Below are 22523 nucleotides of genomic sequence, written 5' to 3'. Positions count from 1 at the left end.
AGCAATATCGGTGAAGCAACCCTCTTAATATTGTTATATTTGCCTATTCTTGACAAAACCTGACTGGTCCACATCAACGAACCGAGAGAGATAGGAGATATGTGTCCAGCTGTTATTTGTGTAGCCTGTTTGTGTAACCATTCGTGAATATTTTTACACCTAGATTTTATAGTGCATAAGCCTATTGAGCCTACTAACCCAAATATCTTTGTCAAGTTTTGGAATTAAAGTCACATCCGCTTCTCTCATAGATAAGGGAACACCGCCTGACCCATCAAATGAATTGATATTTGATATGATATTTGATATTTGTTAGGCTCATGTATCACCCGTAGGTCTCACAGCACCAGCAGGTGTACGAGAGGGATTCACAGTGGAAGACTCACTCATTTCGGAAAAGCCACGTTTTCAGGAGTTTGTGAAAGCTTTTGTGATTAGTTACATCACGTAGCTGGATTGGAAGGGAGTTCCATGTTTGAGGGCCAAGTTTGGAGAATGCGCTATCCCATGTTCTGACAGTTTGCACTTTGGGTACAGTTAAAAGATGCTTACTGGATGAGTGGAGAGATCGAGCTGGTGCGTATCATCTCAGCTTGTTTCCTAGGTACATAAGGCCTTTGCCATTAAGAGTTTTGTGAATTATGCAGCGAGTTTTAAAGATGATCCTTTTTTCACGGGCAGCCAATGTAGGGCCTTCAAGGCGGGGATCCAATGAGAGCAAGGGGGGAGATTAAGGACCACTCTTGCTGCGGTGTTCTGTCATACCTGAAGTTTGGCTAGGTGTTCCTTATTGCTGCCTGCGAGTAGTGCATTGCTGTAATCTAAACGGCTAATGATAAGGCCTTTGACAAGAGGCTTCCGAGAAGAAAGCGGAATCCACGTAAAGATTTTTTTTAGGGTTCTCAGGTTGCCGAAGCTGGTGCGTACAGTGGTGTTTATGTGCTCGGCCATAGAGAGCTTGTCATCGATGATGAAACCTAAGTTACGTGCTGACTTTTTTGGGGGGGGGCATGGACCTAAGACCGATGGCCACCAGTCGTTGGTCCAAACTCTATGCACATTGCCGAAGATCAGGATCTCCGATTTGCTGGCATTCAGTAACAGGTGGTTGTTAGTCATACAATCATTAACTGAGGCCATACAGCTGGAGAATCTGATTTTGGTGTCACCTGTGTCAGTTGCGGGGCCAATATCCCTCTTAATTACTTATAAAACGTGGCTGTATCGCCATCCCGCACAGGTGATTGCCCTCACTTTTGTGTCTTTATCTCCATTAGAATTTCTTCATTTTCAATGGTTCTGTCAAGGTATTTTCTCTGTGCATGTTTCACTCCTGAAATTATTTTCTCTCTTTATTTTCATCTTCCCTCCCATTAGTGCATAGCTCTTGGCAAAATCTTTAAAAGGCTTCGGTCTTCCCCTTTTCATCAACGAGGTGTACTCCATGTACGTCTTTAATTTCTTTAATATATGCCTTTTTATTTTTGACCTTATGCTGGAGAGTCAACAACCTCCCTGTTTTATTGCCTGTAAAGCCTAGTTTTTGCTGGGCCCTTAACAGGAGTTTTTCTGCTTTATTAGTGGAGATAACAAATTATTGTCCCCCCAGTCCATTAACCCTTCTAGGTTTTTCAGAAGTGGTTTGCTGTTTGTTTTCTGTTTCTACTGCCCTTTTGCTTTTGTTGCATGCATCTAGAGTTAAGAGAATGCCTCTCAGAAATGCTTTCAACACATCCCACTGGGTAAATAGTGGTGGTTTGTCATGCGCATGGACAGTCACATGATCTTGTATGCTATCACATATTTCCTGTGAGTTAGTAGAGTTTCACAACAAGTATTCTTTGAGGTGCTATTGCTTGTGTCTTTGCCTCATGATGCCAATCTTCCAACTCATTAAGACCCAGATATGATATGATAGTGTTATATCCCAACATTGAGTCTCTTTATTCTCCCCAACATTTTATATGCAATAGCAGCTAATCAATTCTAGTACAGGGCATGTATGTGGCTGAAAAGAAAGAGTACTCTCTCTCCTTGCTGTTTGTCAACCTCTAGGCATAAACCAACCCTAACTCCACTAGCAATGTTTTAAATGTTTTGGTGGCTGCCTTGTACGTTTGATCTTGGTGGTTTGAGTGATGCAGATTGCCATCCCACATTCGTTTAAAATTACCTCCTACTACCAGTTCCCCTTCAAGAGGAGGTTCAACTCCTGCATCAGAGAACAAAGATCACAGTCTGGATTTGAATTTGTGGGATACAAATTAGGTATTGAGAGTATAGTACCACTGCACGAGTTAGTCACGTTATATCTACGTAATTCTAGCTTGCACATGTGCAAAGCATTTTTACAAATTTAAAGCGTTTTTAGTCGCATTGCATTTTCTTCCACATTAATTAAGCATGCGTAAAGCTTTCTTCCCACATGCCGGTGTTTGGTGTATATTAGTTTCACCTCATCTACAACTTTTAACTGTTAGTAAAAGTTAATGAAGGGTTGTTCCGAGCAAGTTTTTTTTTTTTTTAATCCTTGCTCCATCAGCGTAGCCCAATCAGTGGCTTGGAATCTGCTCCCTTATGTCGACTCTTCCATATTTACAGTTGATTCAATTTGGTCACATAGGGATAGTTCCACCCAATTGTTAGTTCCACCACTACATTTCAACATTTAATTATTAGCTAGATCTAAGATTATGATTTTGGGACCTTAGTTTGCTAGTGTCACATTTTTTATGATCTCTAAAATGCTTTCTGTAGTCTGATTATAGAGCTGTATGATTGTACAACGCATGCCTCTACCAAGCTGTCTCTACCATGAGTGCGTCTTTAGCATGCGTGCCTTTACCATGCGTGCCTTTACCATGCATGCCTTTACCACGCAATTTCGTGGTAAAGGCATGATGGTTAAAGGGGCATGGGGCTAAAGATCATACCCCTGCCTTGTAAACAGTTTTTTTCCCCTGCCCTGCCTCCTAAACACTAAACCCACACCCTAAAAACGACCCCAACCCCAGCCCCTGTCTTGAGCCCTAAACTATCCCCTACATCCCTAAGCTTCCCCTGCCCTGACCTGTAAACTGTCCCTTTTCCCCGTGCCCTGAGCCCTCAAAATTAAGCCCAAACCCCAAAAACTACCCGACCCAGCCCCCCTTTCCTGAGCTCTAAAAACTATCCCCTACATCCCTAAAGTACCAGACGCTGCTCCCTGCCCTGTAAACTATCCCTTTTCTGCCTGTTCTGAGCCCTAAAAATTAACCTTATGCCCCAAAAACTACCCCATCCCCCTTGCCCTGAGCCCTAAGAAACTGTTCCCTACCTCTGTGAAAGACTCCCACCCAGGCCCCCACCTGCCATGAGGCCTAAAACTGTCACCTGCCATGAGGCCTAAAACTGTCCCCTGCCCTGAGCCCTAAAATGTATCCCAGCCAACCCTAAACTACCCTGACCCTGACCCTGCCCCCTGCCCTGTAAACTGTCCCTCTCCCTTGAGCCCTAGAAATTAAGCCCACACCCCAAAAAACTACCCTGACCCTGCTCCCTGCCCTGTAAGCTCTCCCTTTTCCCCCAGCCTTAGCCCTAAAACATATCCCTTACCCTAAAACGACCCGACCCCCTCCTGAGTCCTAAAACCTACACTCACCCCAAAAAACTACGCCCTCTACCCCCGAGACCAAGGCCCAGCCCCATTTACCTCACTGTGTCCTCTCCTGATAGTCCTTACTCTTCTTGTCTTCCCTTTCCTGTGCCTCCACTGGGCAACTAGACAGCACATTGCCACGACATATGCGTGGTTAAGGCAAGCATGGTACGGCTTGCCGAGAAACAGTACTCATGGCTCAGCCCACATTGTTAAGGACTTTTCTCTGATTACAGTGATGCTTCTTCCTCCTTCGCAAGAGTTCATATCGTTCATACTTCACACAGGATGCATTTCTTTCTCTATCCAGCCACTAAAAAGTGAAGTAGTGTGGCTCACTGGTTAGAGGCGGCAGACCCGAGAGCAGAGGACGGCCTGGGACCAGGGTTCGATTCCCGGCGCGGCAGGTTTCTGGACCAGGGTCAGCGGACTCGATAATTCTCTCGCCTCGGTGCCCACTCTGATCAGCGATCACACTCGGCAACTCTGGGCATTAGCTTGCCTCATCTTCACTAACGGCCCCACCAGACCGCCGGGGATGCCTGGTCTCACCCTGGAGATACCCATTAAGGGACCATCTCTCAGGGAAGCCAGGAAGGGTTTCGCAGCGGTCGAAGCGCCTTGGGACCCTACGGGTAAGTAGTGCGCTATATAAATGCCTATACATTTACATTTAAAAAGAGTTTCTTTGTTTGATATGTTACCCCCAGGGTGACATTGCTGCGCTTTACAAATGATTGATTGATTGATTGATTGATTGATTGATAGAAAGACAGCTTCACCATAATGTCATGTGGTCTTGCTTTCTCATCCACATTTTTTTTCCCTACTCTATGCGCTATTTATTCTCCTATGGGAAAGTCATTGACTTTACGTGGAGTCTTCCTAAAGAGATCCCGGAGATACCCTTCAATGTCCCCTGCTTTGTTTCTTTCAAATTTCGAATTTTCAAGTTGACCCTTCTTGATCTGCTCTCAAGATCCTCACATTTGTCCATAAGCTGCTTACCTCAATGTTCTAGAAGAACAACTGAGGTTGTAGCAATTTGACTGCTGTTTGATAGGGATTTCAAATATTGCTCCACTGAGTCAATTCTGGAGAGGTCCTTCTGTAAATCTTTCTTGATGACTGATATATAGGCCCCCTGGTCATATTGTAGTTTATTACATACTTTAGATAGTGTTTTATTACAGTCATTTTTTAGGTCAGTGAGGCATTCTAGCAATGTGTGTGCCATTTTTATCACCTTCTTGACAAGATCTTCGCTTTCACCGACTTGATTATGAAAAATATCTGTGTTCACCAATCAGGCAATAAAGGAGTGAAACTTCGTCTGTTGAGGTGTCTTCCCATTATTTGATATGGAGATAATACAATCTCATGACCATCTATTCAAAGAGATGTCACCCAGCTTAGCGTATGACCTATCCATATCAGATTCCCAAAGAATGTTTTATGATTTGGACAGTCACCCAGAACTTCACCCTTGGGTGTTTATAGGGTCTTTTTGCAGGCTGCACTGCAGCATCATGATTCATGTCTTCCTCTTTCACAACTTTGTAAATAATAAGCTTTATGTTCCATTTTTAGGGTGCTGGAAATATCTATTATTTCACGATTGATGTGCTTGAAACAGACTGCCATCTTGTAAGTCGGAAGAGCTGGAAAGATTGTAACATCAGACCCTTCCATGTAACGGTAAGTACTGTGATAGCGAGAATTACAGCAGAAAGCAGGATTTACCTACAGTGGATTTGAAATACAAATAGGGTCCACAGTTTGGGATTCCTTAGACATGTCTAAATAATAAACTTCTTTTGCTGACGACAGATATGAAGCTGTACATATCGGTCGAAATTAAAAAAGGTAATGGCATGACGCAAAAGTGACACAAAGTACATTGTAAAAACTCTTAAAAACGCCTGTTACCTAATACATTAACCATCTTTTTTTGTGCATGCCATTGCCCAAACTTAAAACGTGTATCTATTGCAAACACCATCTATCACATATTGTATCTTCCCCAGCATGTTCCCACAAAGCTAACCCTACATGACATGAACCATAGTTGCACCTTTCCTTGTATCTTAAAACTCTATAAATGCCACCATCCTGCCACTGCATGCCATCATTTAATACATACCATTTGTAACCTAATACAAGCCATAACACTAGGCCCTTGAAATCATCAACCAAAATGTGTGCAAATCAGTACCCAGTTAACATGTCAACAAACAACCACAGAACATAAATGACACAGATTTCAATGCAAACCCTAAATTAACCTAGCATTACTAGTAAACACTAAACTAATACATTATATGTCACCTAAAATAAGAAACACAATACTTCAAATATCACAGTACTTTCCAAAATTGATCTAGGAGACTGGAAGACACTATTAAACAAAATGACTACACGGCATCTACCAACAAACATTATAAATACAACACTCCAGCTAACATGGTAGTTTCTGACAACCAGTTAACACTGTAGAACAAAAACAATCCATGCCCCTACCCTTTTACAACTGTGTATGATTCACATTAGTAATTCAAGATATTTCTAATGGAAAGTTGTAAAAAATCAAATCATTCAGAAACCACTTTAATAATTCAAAAGTAAACTGTATGTGTACAATAAAAATGCATAGTGCCACATATTTCAAAGCGGTGTTCACTTGAGGAGCAAGTAATACCATCTACAGGTCTGCTGATTTACAGACTCAATGAAACTTCCTCTTCCTGATTCGGTATTGAACAAATACGTGGCCTAATAGGTAGCATTAAGAAAGTTCATTCAGCATAAAAAAGGCAGAGCTAGGCGATATGACAGATTGAAAATATCTACTTGACAGCATGCACTATAGCAGTAATTCTTAACCCTTTGACTTCTGTGGACCCCCACTTAACGTCCATGGAAACCAGGGACCCCCAATGAATCATTATTGGAATCCAGGGACACCCACTCAGGAGTAATTCCTGAGACCCTGGTCTAAGCATTTTCAATTATTTGAACCACAGAAAAATACTAAACAATACAGGAACAAGCATTTATAAAACAAATGAAAAATAAAATCAACATTTTAATTTTAATAGGAAGGTTGGAGCTTTTCTAAATTCAATTGAGGCCACAAATCAATCTGAGGGTACAAACTTAAGTTGTTGTATCCAATGACAAATTCCTGCACATTTATGGAAAATGTAAAAATGTTCAATAATTTATTAATCTTTTAATATTATTTAGTTTCCTAAGCAGTCAGGAGCCCTCTGAGTAGGCTCTGCAGACCCCTGTGGTAACACAGGTTAAGAACCACTTCCCTATAGGATGCAAGAGTACAATTTTCTTGAGTTAACCATCACCTAAGCATACACATGTATCAGGTGGCACCTTTCCAATTAGCTCTACTGGAGGGCAAAAACGGGATGCAAGCAAAACTTGAATCAAGTCAGCAAGTTGCTTATATTCAAAATGTCCATTTACTCAATTACCAATTGCAGTATTACATCAAAACCTTTAAAATGTTATTACAAATTGAGGGCCAGATGATGTACCTAGCATTTTGCGATTCTAAAAAAGCGATCTTTACTGAATCGCTATTTGGGAATCACCCAATACTAGGTATGTAGGAATCGCAAAATATTTTGTGATTACTTAAGATTACCTAATAGCGAGGTCAATAGGTGTGGATGGTTTTTCATTAGCTAATTTGCAACTACCTAATTGTTAATCGCAAATTAGCGAAAGCAAAGCCAAGGGTGCCCAGGGGCGTAAGGCCCCCCTGAATCAACCCCCCCCCCGCCCCCCCCAAAAGAAAGTGTGCACCGCTAAAGCACACACATGCCATAGGGGCATGTGTGCGCTACATGGCACTTTGAAAAATAACAGTTTGTGCATTTTTCAAAGTATGCACACGGTTACCATCAACTTGAAATTGATGGGAATTAGCGTTTACTAAATGCACAGTTTGCATTTAGGAAAGGCTTCTTAAATGTGCAACAGGGATTCGCCAATTGCGATTCCCTATTTGCATTCGCAATGTAGGTAATCTCCAAAAATTGTGATTACCTAAATTGCAAATGCCAAAGCCTTTCATACATAGGGAAAGGCCATTTTGCGTTCGCAAATGGACACATTTTTCGATTTCCACCATTTGCGATCGCTAAATGGTTCATACATCTGTCCCTGAATCTTTTAAAAAAAACCTTCACAGCATTTAAACATAAAATAAAGCCATAGTAAATCTGGCCCATATAATTAGAGCTCCTCAGACTGATCTTGCAAAATACTACCATAATACGTTGTTTTGTATTGAAGTACATACTGAAAAATGTTTTTGAAAAGCTGCCCAAAACAAATTAAAAATGCTATTCTCTATGTCTAACTTGTCTTCTCTTTATTTCAGGTTTTTGGTCAGTGTAAAGCTATCATCTACTTGAGTTTACCTTGGAGGAGAGTCAAACTGTACAGTTATAACTGTATCCTTGGCCAAGGTACTGTGTTCTCCATTTCGAGAATTCACCAGTATGTATGCGTTTGACCATCAACGCCCTTTTGAGGAAGAAAATGCTAAAAAATGCCTGCCATGTCAGTAAACAATAAATATGATGTTTAGTAATTTAGCATGTGAACTGAAATCTAACTCAAGTCACTACAATATATTTACATTTATATCAATGTGGCATGATCCATACATGAGAAAGGTATGTTGTGTAAAGCCACCGATATTAGTTGGCAGAGTGTAGTATGTGAACTGCACCTCAGAATAAAAAACATAATGTATTTTTTTTCACCTTCACAGTTCCTAAACGTTTAATTCGCTCCATGTGTCCAGATTGCCCCACGTTGGACCATGATGCTCCTTTCTACGAACCAATCGCAGATACGATTATTGCAAAATACAACAGAGAAAGTAATAACACCCACTACTACAAGGTGTATATGGTAGAAAACTCAAAAATGCAGGTAACTACAAAATGGTTTCTGACTAGTCTTCAAATCTAATAAATGTTTCAGAACCGTTATCCTGTTTTAAGTTACATGATTCATTATTTATTTTTCCCTTATTTTTTGTTATTATTCTGTACTATTCATATCAATATACCTATACCTGTGAAAGTCTTGTGGTACTTTAGGATAAAGACAGGATATATGAGAACCATAACAACATTAGAGGGGCGATTAGGTGGTTATCACACAAGGTTTTCAAAATCCTACAGACAAACAAATGTTCTTTCTTGCCTATCAACAATAAATGTAGATGCAGCTAAGGTGCAACATTTTTCACCATCTCCAGACTGAAAACGTGGATGGTAGTTAAGTGATGAGAGGAAGACCTCAAGCTGCAAAAGATAAATATTTAAAGAAGTTGTCCTTCTGATGTACTGATCCACTGTCACAGAAGATCATTGACTCAAAGTGGAGGGACTTAAACCACAGTAGGCCAATGAAGTTGAACCAGAGCTTGTCTAATTTGGTCATATAGATTAAAGCCTATTGTCTTCAATAAATGAACGTGCAACCTATACGGCTTGTTAATCCAGATATTAATATCACTTAAGACTATCAAGTGGTTAAAAAAGTAATGTGGCACTCTTGTACGGTGATCCTATATACAGCATGCAGGGCAATGTGGGGGAGTTACAACTTGATAACAGACACTACATTTCAAAGTAAAAATTATTTTGCATTAATCCTATAAAATGTGCCTTATGTACTAAAAGTCTGTTAAAAGGGGAAACAAGGCCACAAATTTTAGGATTACATAGAGGCATGACCCAGGATTTACAGATACCTAGCAATTCATGATTGTGTACTAGAAACAGATTACACATGTGAAATTATTTAGTGTTTTATAGCTGTATGGGCATTGAGAAGATAGGCTTTAAATCTCCCAGTTGCTGTTATCTCATTGTGTTAAATATCAAAGACACTTTTTAACCACTTATGAACATTGTCCTTTCTGGGGTCAACAATATCTTAACCATTAAGGACCTTATTTCAAGTGACCTCTTAATTCCTATGGGCCTGGTGGCAGCAGTTACCAGCCCCATCAGAATTGTAAGAACACTGTGAATCTTTCATACCGAGATTTCGGCTTCTGAAGGTAGCCAAAGCGTGGGTCAAAATCAAGCACAAAAATGAGAATTTTGTGTGGGAAACAAACCTAGAAATACCAAATTGTCTAATAATTCCGGATTCCTTAGTGGATCTCAGGGTCCAACTTGTAAAGGGTTGGATTTTATCCACTCCCTGAATCACCGGTACCCCTGGTATCAGTAACTTTTGTAAGGGAAAATCTCTCATGTTTCACAGGCCAATTATAATGAGGCCCTAAGAGTGAATTAATTGTTAAAAGGGGTCAACACAACTGAATATTCTGTCTCTGGTATGAAGGGTATATTGATGCTGAAAGTTACAATGGCATTATTTTTAGATACCTCTAAAGATAACTAATTGTAACAAAGCTGGCATGATCAGTCTGTCAGGAACAACAAACACCATGGCCTGTTTTTATGAAACACTTGACACATTAACATTAAGGGGCCGATTACGATTTTGACGGTGTGGTGGCAGGACCGCCCTTTTGCTGTATCACAAAACCTGTGTGAGAATCCCTTGCCGCATTATGACTTTTTTAGTCATTGGTGGGTGATTCCTTTAGTGTTTCCACAGCAGATGTCTCTGAACCGCAGCACCTCCACCAGGGAACGGCGGTTCTCTGGTGGTGTTGGCGGTTCGAGGCGGCATGACTACTAGGGTCGTACTGCCACCCCACCACGAGTCTCGCGGTCCAAGGACTGCCAGACCTATAATTGGCCCCTCAGTGATCTGCACTTACCTCTCTGAATTATCCTGTTGGCTCGACATATTTTGAGAAACAATGGAGGGTTTGTGATTTAGTTATAGGAAACTTAAATGTGGGGCATATAATTTTGACGGAAATTTGCCTTTCACTACAGCAGCTCTACTGGTCCTTCTCATAATAGATGTTGAATAGGTACCGTAATTTCACAGTGAAATAAGGGAAATTTATTTTCTCACTAATGCAGAAGGTATAATGTGGTTACATGCACTGTCATAAATTGTATGTAATATGCATGATAAACATTTTAATTTTGGTAACTGTATCAGATATCTATCATCATTTTGATATCACTGGCAAATGTATTTGTTCTTTTTCAGTGGGTGATTGGTCCGTCATATTTTGTGGATATCGTTATTAAAGAAACAAACTGCTCTAAATCAGAAACTCATGTTACTGACTGTCAATTCCTCGAGGATGAACAAGCTGTAAGTGCAGAATTCAAAATACAGTCCTTATAAATGATAGCTAATTTACACAAGAGGTATAATTTATCTCATACTATTATATTATATGTTACCCTTTTAGGATAGCTGGTAATATTTGAAAGAGGTTTCACTAAAAAAAGTGCTAAAATTGTCATTATTTTTCTGCTACATTTTCATGACAAATTGCTATATCTCTCAGGTGCCAAATATATAATCTGATCACCCAACAGCACCTAATAAAATCATTTTGAGCACTAATTTGGAATCAGAGAGTTTTAAAATGTTGATTGCGCATAGGTTGTTGTTTAGTCTGTGTGAGAAATTGGGTTCAGGTTAATTATTATTATTAATTAATTAATTGCAAGTTTATATAGCGCTAGGATCGACTCCCGGAGGAGTATCTCCGCGCTTCGACCGCTGCGAAACCCTTCCTGGCTTCCCTGAGAGATGGTCCCTTAATGGGTATCTCCAGGGTGAGACCAGGCATCCCCGGCGGTCTGGTGGGGCCGTTAGTGCAGATGAGGCAAGCTTATGCCCAGAGTTGCCGAGTGTGATCGCTGATCAGAGTGGGCACCGAGGCGAGAGAATTATCGAGTCCGCTGACCCTGGTCCAGAAACCTGCCGCGTCGGGAATCGAACCCTGGTCCCGGGCCGTCCTCTGCTCTCGGGTCTGCCGCCTCTAACCAGTGAGCCACACTACTGCACTTTTTATTCAAAAGTCAGGAAGGTAAAAAAATAGAAACACACTATTTACACTGTATATTAAGGAGAAGCTGCAATATAATACATCAGACACTTCATATTACAATTTGTCTAGCAAATTCCCTAAATAGTTACATTAAATTCATCGTTATTTACATAAATCCCCCCTTTTTTTTAATAACTTTAAAGTTAAGTAGAATTTGCCTAGATTTATCAACCACATTATGCCCTCAAGCTACTATCTCATGTTTCACCTTGAGCTCCTCTGTTATTACGCCATAACACCAAAGGTTCTGATATCTTCATACCCTTCTTCCTGGCTCTTCGGCCCTTGCATTTATACAGTGCAATTTCCTGCCAGCAAATATTTATTAGCCGATGAAGCCATAACTGGTATGTGGGTGGATGTACATCTTTCCATGCTGCAGTGATCAACAGCCGAGCTATAGCTAGTGTCATAAATACAAAATCCCTTTGAGATGAATCTAGATTAGCCTGTCAATTGTATCCTAGAAGCATCAGGAATGGACTAATAGTAATTTCTTTGTTAATTGTCTGAAGCCAAAAGTGCTCTATACCTCCTTTCAGCATTCAGAGTTTGATGCAAGAATAGAACATATGTATGCTGTCTGCCGGACCTGTTTGACATCTAGGGTACTTATCGTTCTCCCTCTTCCCCCACCCATATAGTTTAGCCGGTGTATAATATAGATTAAACAAGGTTTTGTAGTGCTGAGCCTTTAAATTAGCTGATAGGAAAATCTTTATCCCCAATTTGATTGACATGTCCAGATCAACCTCCCCATCGCCCAGCTTTTCTGCCAATTTCGTTTCAGTTTTTTCCATATCGTCTAGGAGGATCTTGATTAGATCTTGATGGTATTCTCCAATCCTGCTACCATGGCGATTTACAGTTTCCAACAATGAGATTTTATCCAGATTTAGAGAACCTCTGGGGAGGCTTTTTATATACCCCTGAACCTGCAAATACTTAAACTGTGTGCTAATATTAACTCTGTATCTTTGTACGAGCCCTGCAAATTAAATGTACTCAGTGTTGTGAAACAAGCTTTCAACCCTATCTATGCCTCCCTGCTCCCTGCTCCTAGCCATACCATCATACAGTGCCTCTGGAAATAAAGAAGAGCACCATATGGGGTTATACCAGTAAATCTTCATCAATCTGCTGATCTTTTTCCAGATCTTCCAGGCTGCCTTAACACACTTGAATTGTGTTTTTTTGTAGTAGCTTGGTTCAAGTTATCGAAGGAAGAGCCCTTCTGCCACTCTCCCTATAGATATATGATATATTGTGGGTAAGCCAGAGTCCTCTTTTTTGCCTGGCCTGATAAAAGGAAAGTACCCATCTGCTGTAATGCGGTGGCCCAGTAGTAAAATACAATATTCAGGACTCTCCATCCGCCTCGTTCACGAGGAAGGGTCATAGTTTTCAATGCTTGTGGTGTCTTCTGGTAACCCCAAATAAAGCTGGAGAACATAGCATTCATTTTATTTATATTGGCTTCTGCTATCTCCGGTGGGATTGCCCGGAGTAAATATAATATTTCTAGGGACATTTTTCATTTTTAATACATTAATTCTTCCTATAATTGTAAGATGTATCGTATCTAATCGTTTGAATTCCAAATTAATTTTCCCCAGTACTGGATCAATATTGATCGCCCACAAAATATCCATATTAGATGTTATATTTACCCCTAAATATGTGGCCGCATCGATTTTGCGGATATCTTGTGTATTGCACTGGGAGGAACAGATTATGTGAGTTTTCCCCTTATTCAACAGGTACCCAGATTTCTTTCCAAATTCCTCAGCCATATTTCTATTTCCCTAATTGCCGTATCTGGTTCTGTGGTGATTATTGCAATGTCATCTGCGTATGTTAAAATCTTGGTGTCATACCCTTTGCTGATTACTGGTTTCATTGCGAGATTATGCATAATTTGATTGAGGAAGGGGTCTAGATATACGGCAAATAAGATTGGGGAGCAGGCGCACCCCTGTCGCGTCCCTCTAAGTATCTCAATCCTCCCTGATGTATTGCCCATTACCTGCAATTGGGCATACTGTTTGTAATACATGGCCTGAATAGCCGTCACTAGCCATGGGCTCAGCCCCCTCTCTGACAGAGCCTCCCAGAGGTATTGTCAAGATACCCGATTGAAGGCCTTTTCGGCATCCAGGAGGACCACAGCCACCTCCCTAGTTTTTGCTTCCGCTACATTGAGTATTGCAATGACCCGCCTGATGTGGTCTGTGGTCCCCCTGCCTGGAACAAAGCCATGTTGCACGGTGATACCAGTGTCGCTATGAATCCTCGTAGATATAATTTTCGAATAGACTTTGGCATCGGAGTTCATAAGCTAGATAGGGCGATAAGATGCTGGCAGTTTTGGTGTTTTACCTATTTTAGGAAATATCACCACGTCCGTTCCCAGCCATGATGAGGGCGGGATCCCACAATGCTGCACACCCAGGAACAGATCATGCATAATTGGAGCAACCTAGTGTGCGAGTATTTTATAAAGTTCAAACGGGATCTTATCCAGGTCGGCAGCTTTCCCCATGGGGAGAGATCCGATAGCCTCCTGAACCGCTTCTAGTGTAAATTATTTTTCTTTCCAGCTCCTGAGGTGTTATTTCGTCTATTTCTGTTAATGCTGGCCACCTAGCATCTTTGACTGTCAGGTTTGTTTCTAGAGCGTCAGCTTCATACAGCTTGCTATAAAACTGCTCAAAGACATTGATAATCTTCGCAGGCCCTGTCACATATTGACCATTGTTACTCTTGATTTTAGCGATATTATTCCTGGCACTTTTCTGTCTCGTGCATAGCGCAAGTAGTCTTCCTGAAGTCTCGCCATACTCATACATCTCACCCCTGTATGCCTGGTAGATTTGGGCCACCCTTTCCTGAAAGTAGCTGTTGATCCTCGCCTTTATTATAGCTAGTTTCACCATGTGGTCCTTTATTAGGTCATCCTGCACCCTTGCTGATCAGCTTTACATGCTCTGCCTCTAGTTCAGCTAATCTCTCTATTAGTGAGTTGACCTCATCCATCTGATGCTTCCGATGTTGTCCCACATAGCTGATAACTTCACCTTTCAGACCAGCTTTAAAGGTGTCCAATACTATCCTATGCAAGGACTATATCTTTTTGTATCAAAAATTTCCTTGTTTCATGTGTGTATGGAACCCTTCATTTGCAATCAGTTTCTTATCAAATGACCAACAGCTCTGCTTCTTAGCTCTCCCTTGCCCTGTAACATCAAGCAGAAGCGGATTGTGGTCGGAAAAAAGTTGTGGAATTTTTCTAATCTCTACCTCATCTAGTAGTTTACTTAAGGCTAGAAAGTAATCCAAACATACATCCTTCCGATGGGGGTGAGAAAAATAGGTATATCCAGGATCGCTTGAGTTTTTTTCCGTCCAAACATCTAGCAGCCCATTGCTATCTCTAAATGTAGTCAGTGCCCTAAATAATTGAGGTTTCCTCCCGCTATATTTCTGGGCCTGAGCTTTAGTACTCTCTAGATGTATATTTAGGTCACCACAGACTATCAAAGGTTCCGGCCAGGAGGCAAGCTCTACTTCCAATTCTTCCCAGACGTTGGGATCATCCTGGTTTGACCCATATATAGTCCCGACTGTCAACCCAGTGGCTAGTGAGACTATCACCCAGCGCCCCCATTTATCAGCCTATGCCCGTGTAGCTATTCCGATGCAGTGTTTAGTGTATATAGCTACCCCTCTGATCATGGAGGTCTGAGTAGAGCATACCACCAGGACATAGCCCCTTATCTCAAAAACGCCCTTGTTACCCGAGGGAATGTGCGTTTCCTGTAGACAAATTACATCAGGGTTAATAGCTCTTAGTATTTCATACACTTTATCTCTTCTTATTCTTATCATTCAGCCCCCCACGTTAACTGAGCAGATCTTAAGTCTATCCATGTTGGTCTACAGAGCTTAACTTTCTAGACCATAGCATGCTGACATTTTCAAATAGTTTTTTTCCTTTTTTTCTTTTCTTCTGCCTATTCCTGACTTTTTTTCCCTTTATTTTCTGCCCACCCACGCCTATACCCAGCCCCTTCTGACCCAGCCTCCCTCCCGACCCTCAACCCTAGCTCCTCCCTCCACCCAACTACCCACCTCTCAAGTCCCCCCCCCCTAGCTCTCCCTCCGCAGTGGAAGCTTCCAGACCGTAGGTCTATGTGTGAGCGTAGCACCATAATCAGTGAAACCCCCGTTACTATCCTAAATAAAACAGAGCAATTGAGAAAGCTGAAAATCAATCAATCAGGGTGCTTGAAAGTGCGCTACTCACCTGTGAGGGTCTCAAGGCGCTGGGGAGGGGCAGCTCCGGATCTGTCAAAGATCTAGGTCTTGAGGTCCTTCCTGAAAGTGTCCAGTGTAGGTGACAGTCTGATGTTCACCGGGAGCTCATTTCAGGTCTTGGCTGCAATGTAGGAGAAAGATCTCCTGCCCGCTCTGTGTCTGCAAATGCGAGGGACCTCCACTAGGGCAAGGTCAGCGGAGCAGAGGTTCCTCTTGGGTACGTGGAAGGAGACTCTCTTGTTGAGGTATTTGGGTCCGATGTTGTTGAGGGATTTGTAGGTGTGGATGAGGAGCTGGAAGGTGACCCTCTTCTCAATGGGGAGGCAGTGGAGTTCTCGTAGGTGTTGGGTCATGTGCTTGTGACGTGGAGTTCCAAGGACGAGTCTGGCTGTGGTGTCCTGGATGGTCTGGAGTCTGTGTAGAAGAGTTCTGTTGATTCCGGAGTATAGGGCGTTGCCATAGTCCAGTCTGCTGGGGATGGGTGAGTAGGTGACGGTCCTTCTGCAGTCAGGGGGATCCATTTGAATGTCTTTCGGAGGATGCACAGGCAGTTGAAACTGGTGGAGGCAAATGCATTGATCTGGCAGTTCATGGAGAGGGAGGAGTTGAGAATGATGTCAAGGTTTAGTGCGTGGTTGGTAGGGGTGGGTGGCTTCCTGAGGGCGGAGGGCCACCAGGTGTTGTCCCAGGCAGAGGTGGAGGGGCCAAGGATGAGGACCTCGGTTTTCTCTGAGTTGAGCTTCAGGCAACTGTCTTTCATCCAGGCTGCGACGTCCTTTATTCCTTCGTGGAAACAGAGTCTGGTGTCTTCGGGGTTCTTTGAGAGCGAGAGGATATGCTGAGTGTCGTCGGCATAGAATACTATGCTGAGCCCATGCTGTCTGATGATGGCGGCGAGGGGGGTCATGTAGATGTTGAAAAGTGTTGGGCTGAGCGACGATCCTTGGGGTACTCCGCAGTTAATGTCAGTGGGTTAGGCGAGGAAGGGGGGGGTCTGATCCTCTGGGTTCTGCCGGAGAGGAAGGATTGGAACCAGTTGAGGGTGGCTTCTTGCATTCCCGCATCGTGAAGTCTGGCTGTGAGCATGCGATGGGAGACAGTGTTGAAGGCTGCAGAGAGGTCTAGGAGGATGAGGGACGCGGTATGTCCCTGGTCGAGTAGTGTGCGGATGTCGTTCGTGGCGGCAAGGAGGGCTGTCTTGATGCTGTGGTTGCTGTAGAATCTAGATTGTGAAGCATCTAGGATGGAGTTCTCTTCGATGAAGGCAGTCAGCTGGGCGTTCACAAGTCTCTTGGTGACTTTGGCCGCCAAGGGGAGGAGAGGGATGGGCCGGTAGTTCTTCAGGTCAGTTGGGTCGGCTGTTGGCTTCTTGAGGAGGGGTTTGACCCCTGCCCTCTTCCAGTTGTCTGGGAAGATGCTGGATCTGAGGGAAGTGTTGATGGTCCATCCTAATTCGGGTGCGATGGCGGTGGCGGCCTCCTGGAATATGTGCACTGGGCAGGGGTCTGTTGGGGCCCCTGAGTGGGTTTTCTTCATGGTCGTGGTGATGAGTTAGATGGTGGCAGGATTCCAGGTCGTGATGGTAGGTTTGTCTGCGGTGGCGGAGTGGCGGGTGGTGTCCGGTGTCTGTTCGCTGAAGTTCTCGTAGAGGGCCTGGATCTTAGGATGAAGGTAGGAGCTGAGCATGTCCCAGAGTTCCTGGGAGGGTGTGACATCAGTGGCTTCGCTGGGGGGTTTGGTGAACTGCTGTATGACATTGAACAGTTCCTTGGCGTTGGTCGTGTTGGCCTGGACTTTGTCTCTTACGAAGGTCCGTTTGGTATCTCTTATGCACTGGTTGTATTCCTTCACGGCGGTCCTGTGGTTGTCCTGTACTTCTGGGATTTTCTTGTTTCGCCTGGTTTTCTCTAGGCGTCTGCAGGAGCGCCTGGTTTCTTGGAGTTCTGTGGTGAACCAGGCGACCTTCAGCGGGCATTGTTTGGCGGGGTGGCGGAGGGGTGCAAACTTGTCAGAGCAGCCGGAGGTCCAGCGGTGAAATTCTTTGGCTGCGGAGTTGGTGGCGGTCGTGGCGCTGGGGGGTCTTGGAGGGGGTACTGTTGAGGTGCTCCTCTGTGATATTGCTCCAGTTCCTTTGTGGCAGTCGCTGGGCGGGCTTGGGTGCTGTGGTGGTGTTGAAGGTGAAATGAACGCAGTGGTGATCTGTCCAGTGGGGCTGGGAGGTGTAGCTGAATCTGATGTTGGGTCCTCCTGTGAAGATGAGGTCGAAGGTGTGTCCAGCTCTGTGTGTGGGTGTGTTGCCAGCTGCTTTAGTCCGAGGTTGGCGAGGCTGTCGAGGAGGGGGGTAGAGTCGGGGTTGTTGCTGTTGTGGAGGTGGAAGTTGAGGTCTCCTAGTAGAATGTAGTCTGTGAAGGTGATGGCGTGGGGTGCGGTGAGCTCAGTGATGGTGGTTGTGGACTGGGTGTGAGGTCCCGGCGGTCTGTAGATGATTGTGCCGCGTAGAGTGGTCCTGGGGCTGGTCTCGATCTGGAAGTGAAGGTGTTCTGTGGTGGAATAGGGGTCACTTGTGCTGGAGGTGGGGAGTCGGAGGTGGGTCTTGTGTGGGATGGTCAATCCTCCTCCTGGGTGGAGGGGGTGTTCCTTTCTCTAGATCTTGTAGCCAACGAGGATGGCTGTGGCGATGTCGGGCCTGAGGTGGTGTTGGTCCAAGTTTCGGTGAAGAAGGCGATGTCGGGTGAGAGGGTGTAGATCAGGTCCCAGATCTCGATGGCGTGTGAGTGCAGGGAGGTTAGGTCAAGGAGGATGCATGTCAGGGTTTCGGCAGTGCGTGCATCGGGCGGGCTTTCGGTGGTGGTGGGGGATTTGTCAATGGTGAAGGATCTACAGCAGGATCTGCACGAGAACTGCCTGTGGGTGGTGTTTGGCGAGGATCTTTCGCAGTTGGTTTGTCTTCCACGATTGAGTGCGTGGAGGGTGGCGGAGTCGTAGTGGCAGGGCATGGTGGAGCAAGGCTTTGTGGCACTGGTCATAGTCGTGTCACGGACGGGCGCATACAGGCTTGCATTAGGCACGCCTTCGGCGCGCCTGCTGGTCTGCATATGTAGGGGAGGGGAGGGACGCTCACCTGGGAGGCAGTAAATGGGTGAGGGCAGGGTGGAGGGGCCGGAGGTCAGCTCGGTGGGAATCAGGGAGAAGGGAACAGCGAGGGAGAGTGGTACAGTGAAGCATACAGTGAGGGGGAGCAAAACACAACAATGCACAAGAAGGGAGATGAAGCACAGCAATGGACACAATGAAAAAAATAAAACAGTACAATCAGGGGTAAAAAAATAAAACAGTACAATCAAGGGTCAAGTATCAAGGTAAATACAGCGATGCAGCAGGCGGACAAGAGAGTGGGTGGAGGGCACAACAGCACAAGAAGAGAAATAAGGAGAAGCACAGCAAAGGGCAGAAGGGAAAACAGAAAAAAACGGAACAATCAGGGGTCAAACAATAAAGCAGTACGATCAGGGGTCAAGTATCAAGCAAATACCGCAATGTGGCAGGCGGCAAAAGAGCGGGCGGAGATCAGCCTCGAACACCCAGGCTGGGGGCTCAGCGGCAGTGACGGAGCGAGTGGCACTGCCAGGGAGAGAGCAGGCCTGTGACCGAGGTCAAGGTCTTACAGAAATCATACATAACAGTGTAAAGAAGAAGCAATAAAAGATTAGGATGAGAAATATTCTGTACCACATAATGACCCTGTTAGTTCCTCACAGTCACAGTTGTTTAAATTCAGCTTACCGCTGCCCCGCTTGCCAGCCTCTATTGTAGCGCAACAATTACATTTAAGGCATATTCCTATATTCCTATATTTTCAGTCATATTGCCTTGCAGCAAGTCCTCGCCACCCCTATTCCCTGATTTCTGCCAGAGCCTCCTTCGCTTTAACCTACGCAGTATAGAAGTAAGTACGAACACCTATTATTATTTACAGTTTGGCCGGGTTCATCAGATATGCCTGGGCGCCCTTGGCTTGGAATGGAGCGATCATTTGTCTCAACCTCTAACGTCTTTCTACTGTGATATGGCCTTGCAAAGAAGGCAACATCATCTACCTTCCTCTTGCTTTCTGGTCTAGCCTTTACCCTGATATTTTGTCGAAGTAGATAGTTTCTGAAATATACCAGAATAGCCCTAGGTTTAGTGTCTGCCCAGCTGGGTTTTTCAAGTTGAAGGGAACTCAATGGGCACGCTGAATTTCCTGTGACCAGTTCCAACCTTCCAGGTCAGGAAATGCCCTTTCAAGCAGTTTTATCATATACAGTCGTACGTCTGTACCTTCTCTGCCCTCAGGGACACCCAGAAAGTGCAGGTTATTGCAATGCTGTCGATTTTCTTGTTTCTTTGACTTCCATTGAATGTCCACCAATCTGGCCTCGTGCGATTCTGTTTGTGTCTGGACGCTGCTATGTCATCCTCCAAGGCTCTGGTTCACGTCTCTAGCTCGGTGAGAAGGTCGCTGATATTGTTGCAAATTTGAGCAACTTTGAGCACTGTACCTTGCATCTTACAGAGAGCAGATTACAAATGCCGACTGTCTTGCCTTTTCACCCCACGGTGTGACATGATGGTTTGTAAGATGACATCCAGCGTTGAGACAGTACTATCTTCAGATTCCTTAGCTACTTTTCCTGCAGCAGCACCCACCAGTTGAGTAGCCAGAGAGTAATCCAATTTTAGATCTTCTTGCCCTCCTTTTCTTTTGCTTGCCACCTTCTCTGCTCGCTTTGATCTTCTGCGCGCTTTACGTAGAGTTGCAGCGGAGTCCACCTCATTAGTGTAGCTTTCACTGGCGTCTGTAAGTGATATTGATTCATCTGCCGAACAAGTACCATCCGACAAAGAATAGAAACAGTCTGCATCTTCCGAGTCATTCACTTTTCTCCCCGCCGGATTTCCTTTTCTGTGGTGTGCTGCCTGCAGCCCTAACCCATCTAGAGAGTCATAAGCACACTGAAGGGTATGTGTATATTCTTATACCTCTTTTGAGGAATTCCCTGATACCACTTGTTACCTCCTTTCCATTCCTTTGCTTTGAGTAATCAAATTAGGGGGTAGATGTTTATCTAGCTACCCATCTCCGCTTCACTCCAATTCTTCCCCACAGCAGCATCAGTCACCTGCAAAATTGCTGCTGCCCCGCCTCCATCATTACCATCATTAGCGCTGCTCCAGTGATCTCCTGGTGCTGCCGGATACCACGTTTACACTGGGGGTGGCTGCATCCAGGATAGTACCTGAGTTGCTGAACCCAGCACACCTCTTCGCGCCCCTCAGCAGGTCCACTACTGTGTGGCCGTGGAGGCACTGCTGGAGCGTAGCTCTGCCCTTCCCCTTCCCCTCCAAGGCATTCTTGTTCTGGTTCAGTCCCTGAGCACATTGTCCAGGCTGCCGCGGTGTTCCAGCACTTGGCTCGGCACCAGAGCGGCGCATTGCAGCGAAGGCGCGGTCCGTCACGGAGCGGCCTCCATGCGCTGGGGTCGCTGATCCTTTACCTTGAGCTTTAGGAGGAGCTGGTTTGGACTTCATTATTCCTGGTAAGTGGTATCCAGAACAATCCGTGGAGTGAGGGCAGTTCACAGTTTGCAACAGGCAGAAAACAGTTCCTGTTGTCCTGTAGCTATCTCGCACTCTGTCTGGCAATTATCTGTCCACTCTGCCAGCGCCTTCTGCAGGGCATTGAGCATGGATCATAGGGGTAAGCATAATTTTCTTTCTATGAGTCGCTTTAAATCTGTATCGGGGGTGAACACCCTAAATATCGATTCCAAAATATAGACTCCCCAAAATATTGAATCAAAAATATAGACAGCCCCGAATATCGAATTACTAAAATATAGACAGCCCAGAATATCGAATTTAGGGTATGAAATATCGAATTCCATAATATCGAATTTAAAATATTGATTTCCGTATAATCACATTTTTTTGTGTTATGTATGGTAGTATATGTATTAAAATTATGTATTAATTTTGTAATGTATGTTTAATTTTTTTAAAGTAATGAATGTTATGTAATTTAATGTTTGCGTAATTTAATTCTGCAGTGGGTTGTGGGTTTATAGGGGAACAGGGTGGGAAGTAATTTAATTATAGTAAATTAAATATTAATTTGTATTCATATGTATTGATAATTAATTGATTAATAATTCATGTTTATTGGTAATTAATTTTTATTAATTGGTAATTAATTTTTATTAATTGGTCAATATTTTTGATTAATTGATTAATTGATAATTATGTTAATTTTATTTATTTGGAGTGGGTTGTGGGTTTATAGGGGAATAGGGTGGGAAGTGATTTAATTGTAATAAAGTTACAAATTATTTGTATTTATATGTATTGATAATGAATTGGTAATACATTTTTATTAATTAGTCTTTACATTTTTAATTGGTAATTAATTTTTATTAATTGGTAATTATTTAAAAAAAATGTTTTATTGGTATTGAAAATGAATTTTATTTTATTTTAATATTAAATCAT

At 43.6% G+C, this 22523-nt stretch overlaps 1 protein-coding gene across 2 annotated transcripts in view; it reads left to right on the top strand.

Annotated features, from left to right (window-relative positions):
• The window catches only part of LOC147683834 (fetuin-B-like), a 184597-nt gene that overhangs the window by 143481 nt on the left and 18593 nt on the right, over positions 1–22523 (top strand). For both annotated transcript variants that reach the window (XM_086944233.1, XM_086944231.1), the window contains 4 exons: positions 5228–5335; positions 8043–8130; positions 8439–8602; positions 10823–10930. In XM_086944233.1, coding sequence (XP_086800359.1) covers positions 5228–5335; positions 8043–8130; positions 8439–8602; positions 10823–10930 — 468 coding nt within the window. The remainder of the gene's footprint in view (positions 1–5227; positions 5336–8042; positions 8131–8438; positions 8603–10822; positions 10931–22523) is intronic.

This window comes from Lissotriton vulgaris, chromosome 11, assembly GCF_964263255.1.
Source record: "Lissotriton vulgaris chromosome 11, aLisVul1.2, whole genome shotgun sequence".
In the NCBI taxonomy this organism is placed as follows: Eukaryota; Metazoa; Chordata; class Amphibia; order Caudata; family Salamandridae; genus Lissotriton; species Lissotriton vulgaris.
This window is presented reverse-complemented; position numbering and strand designations above follow the sequence as displayed.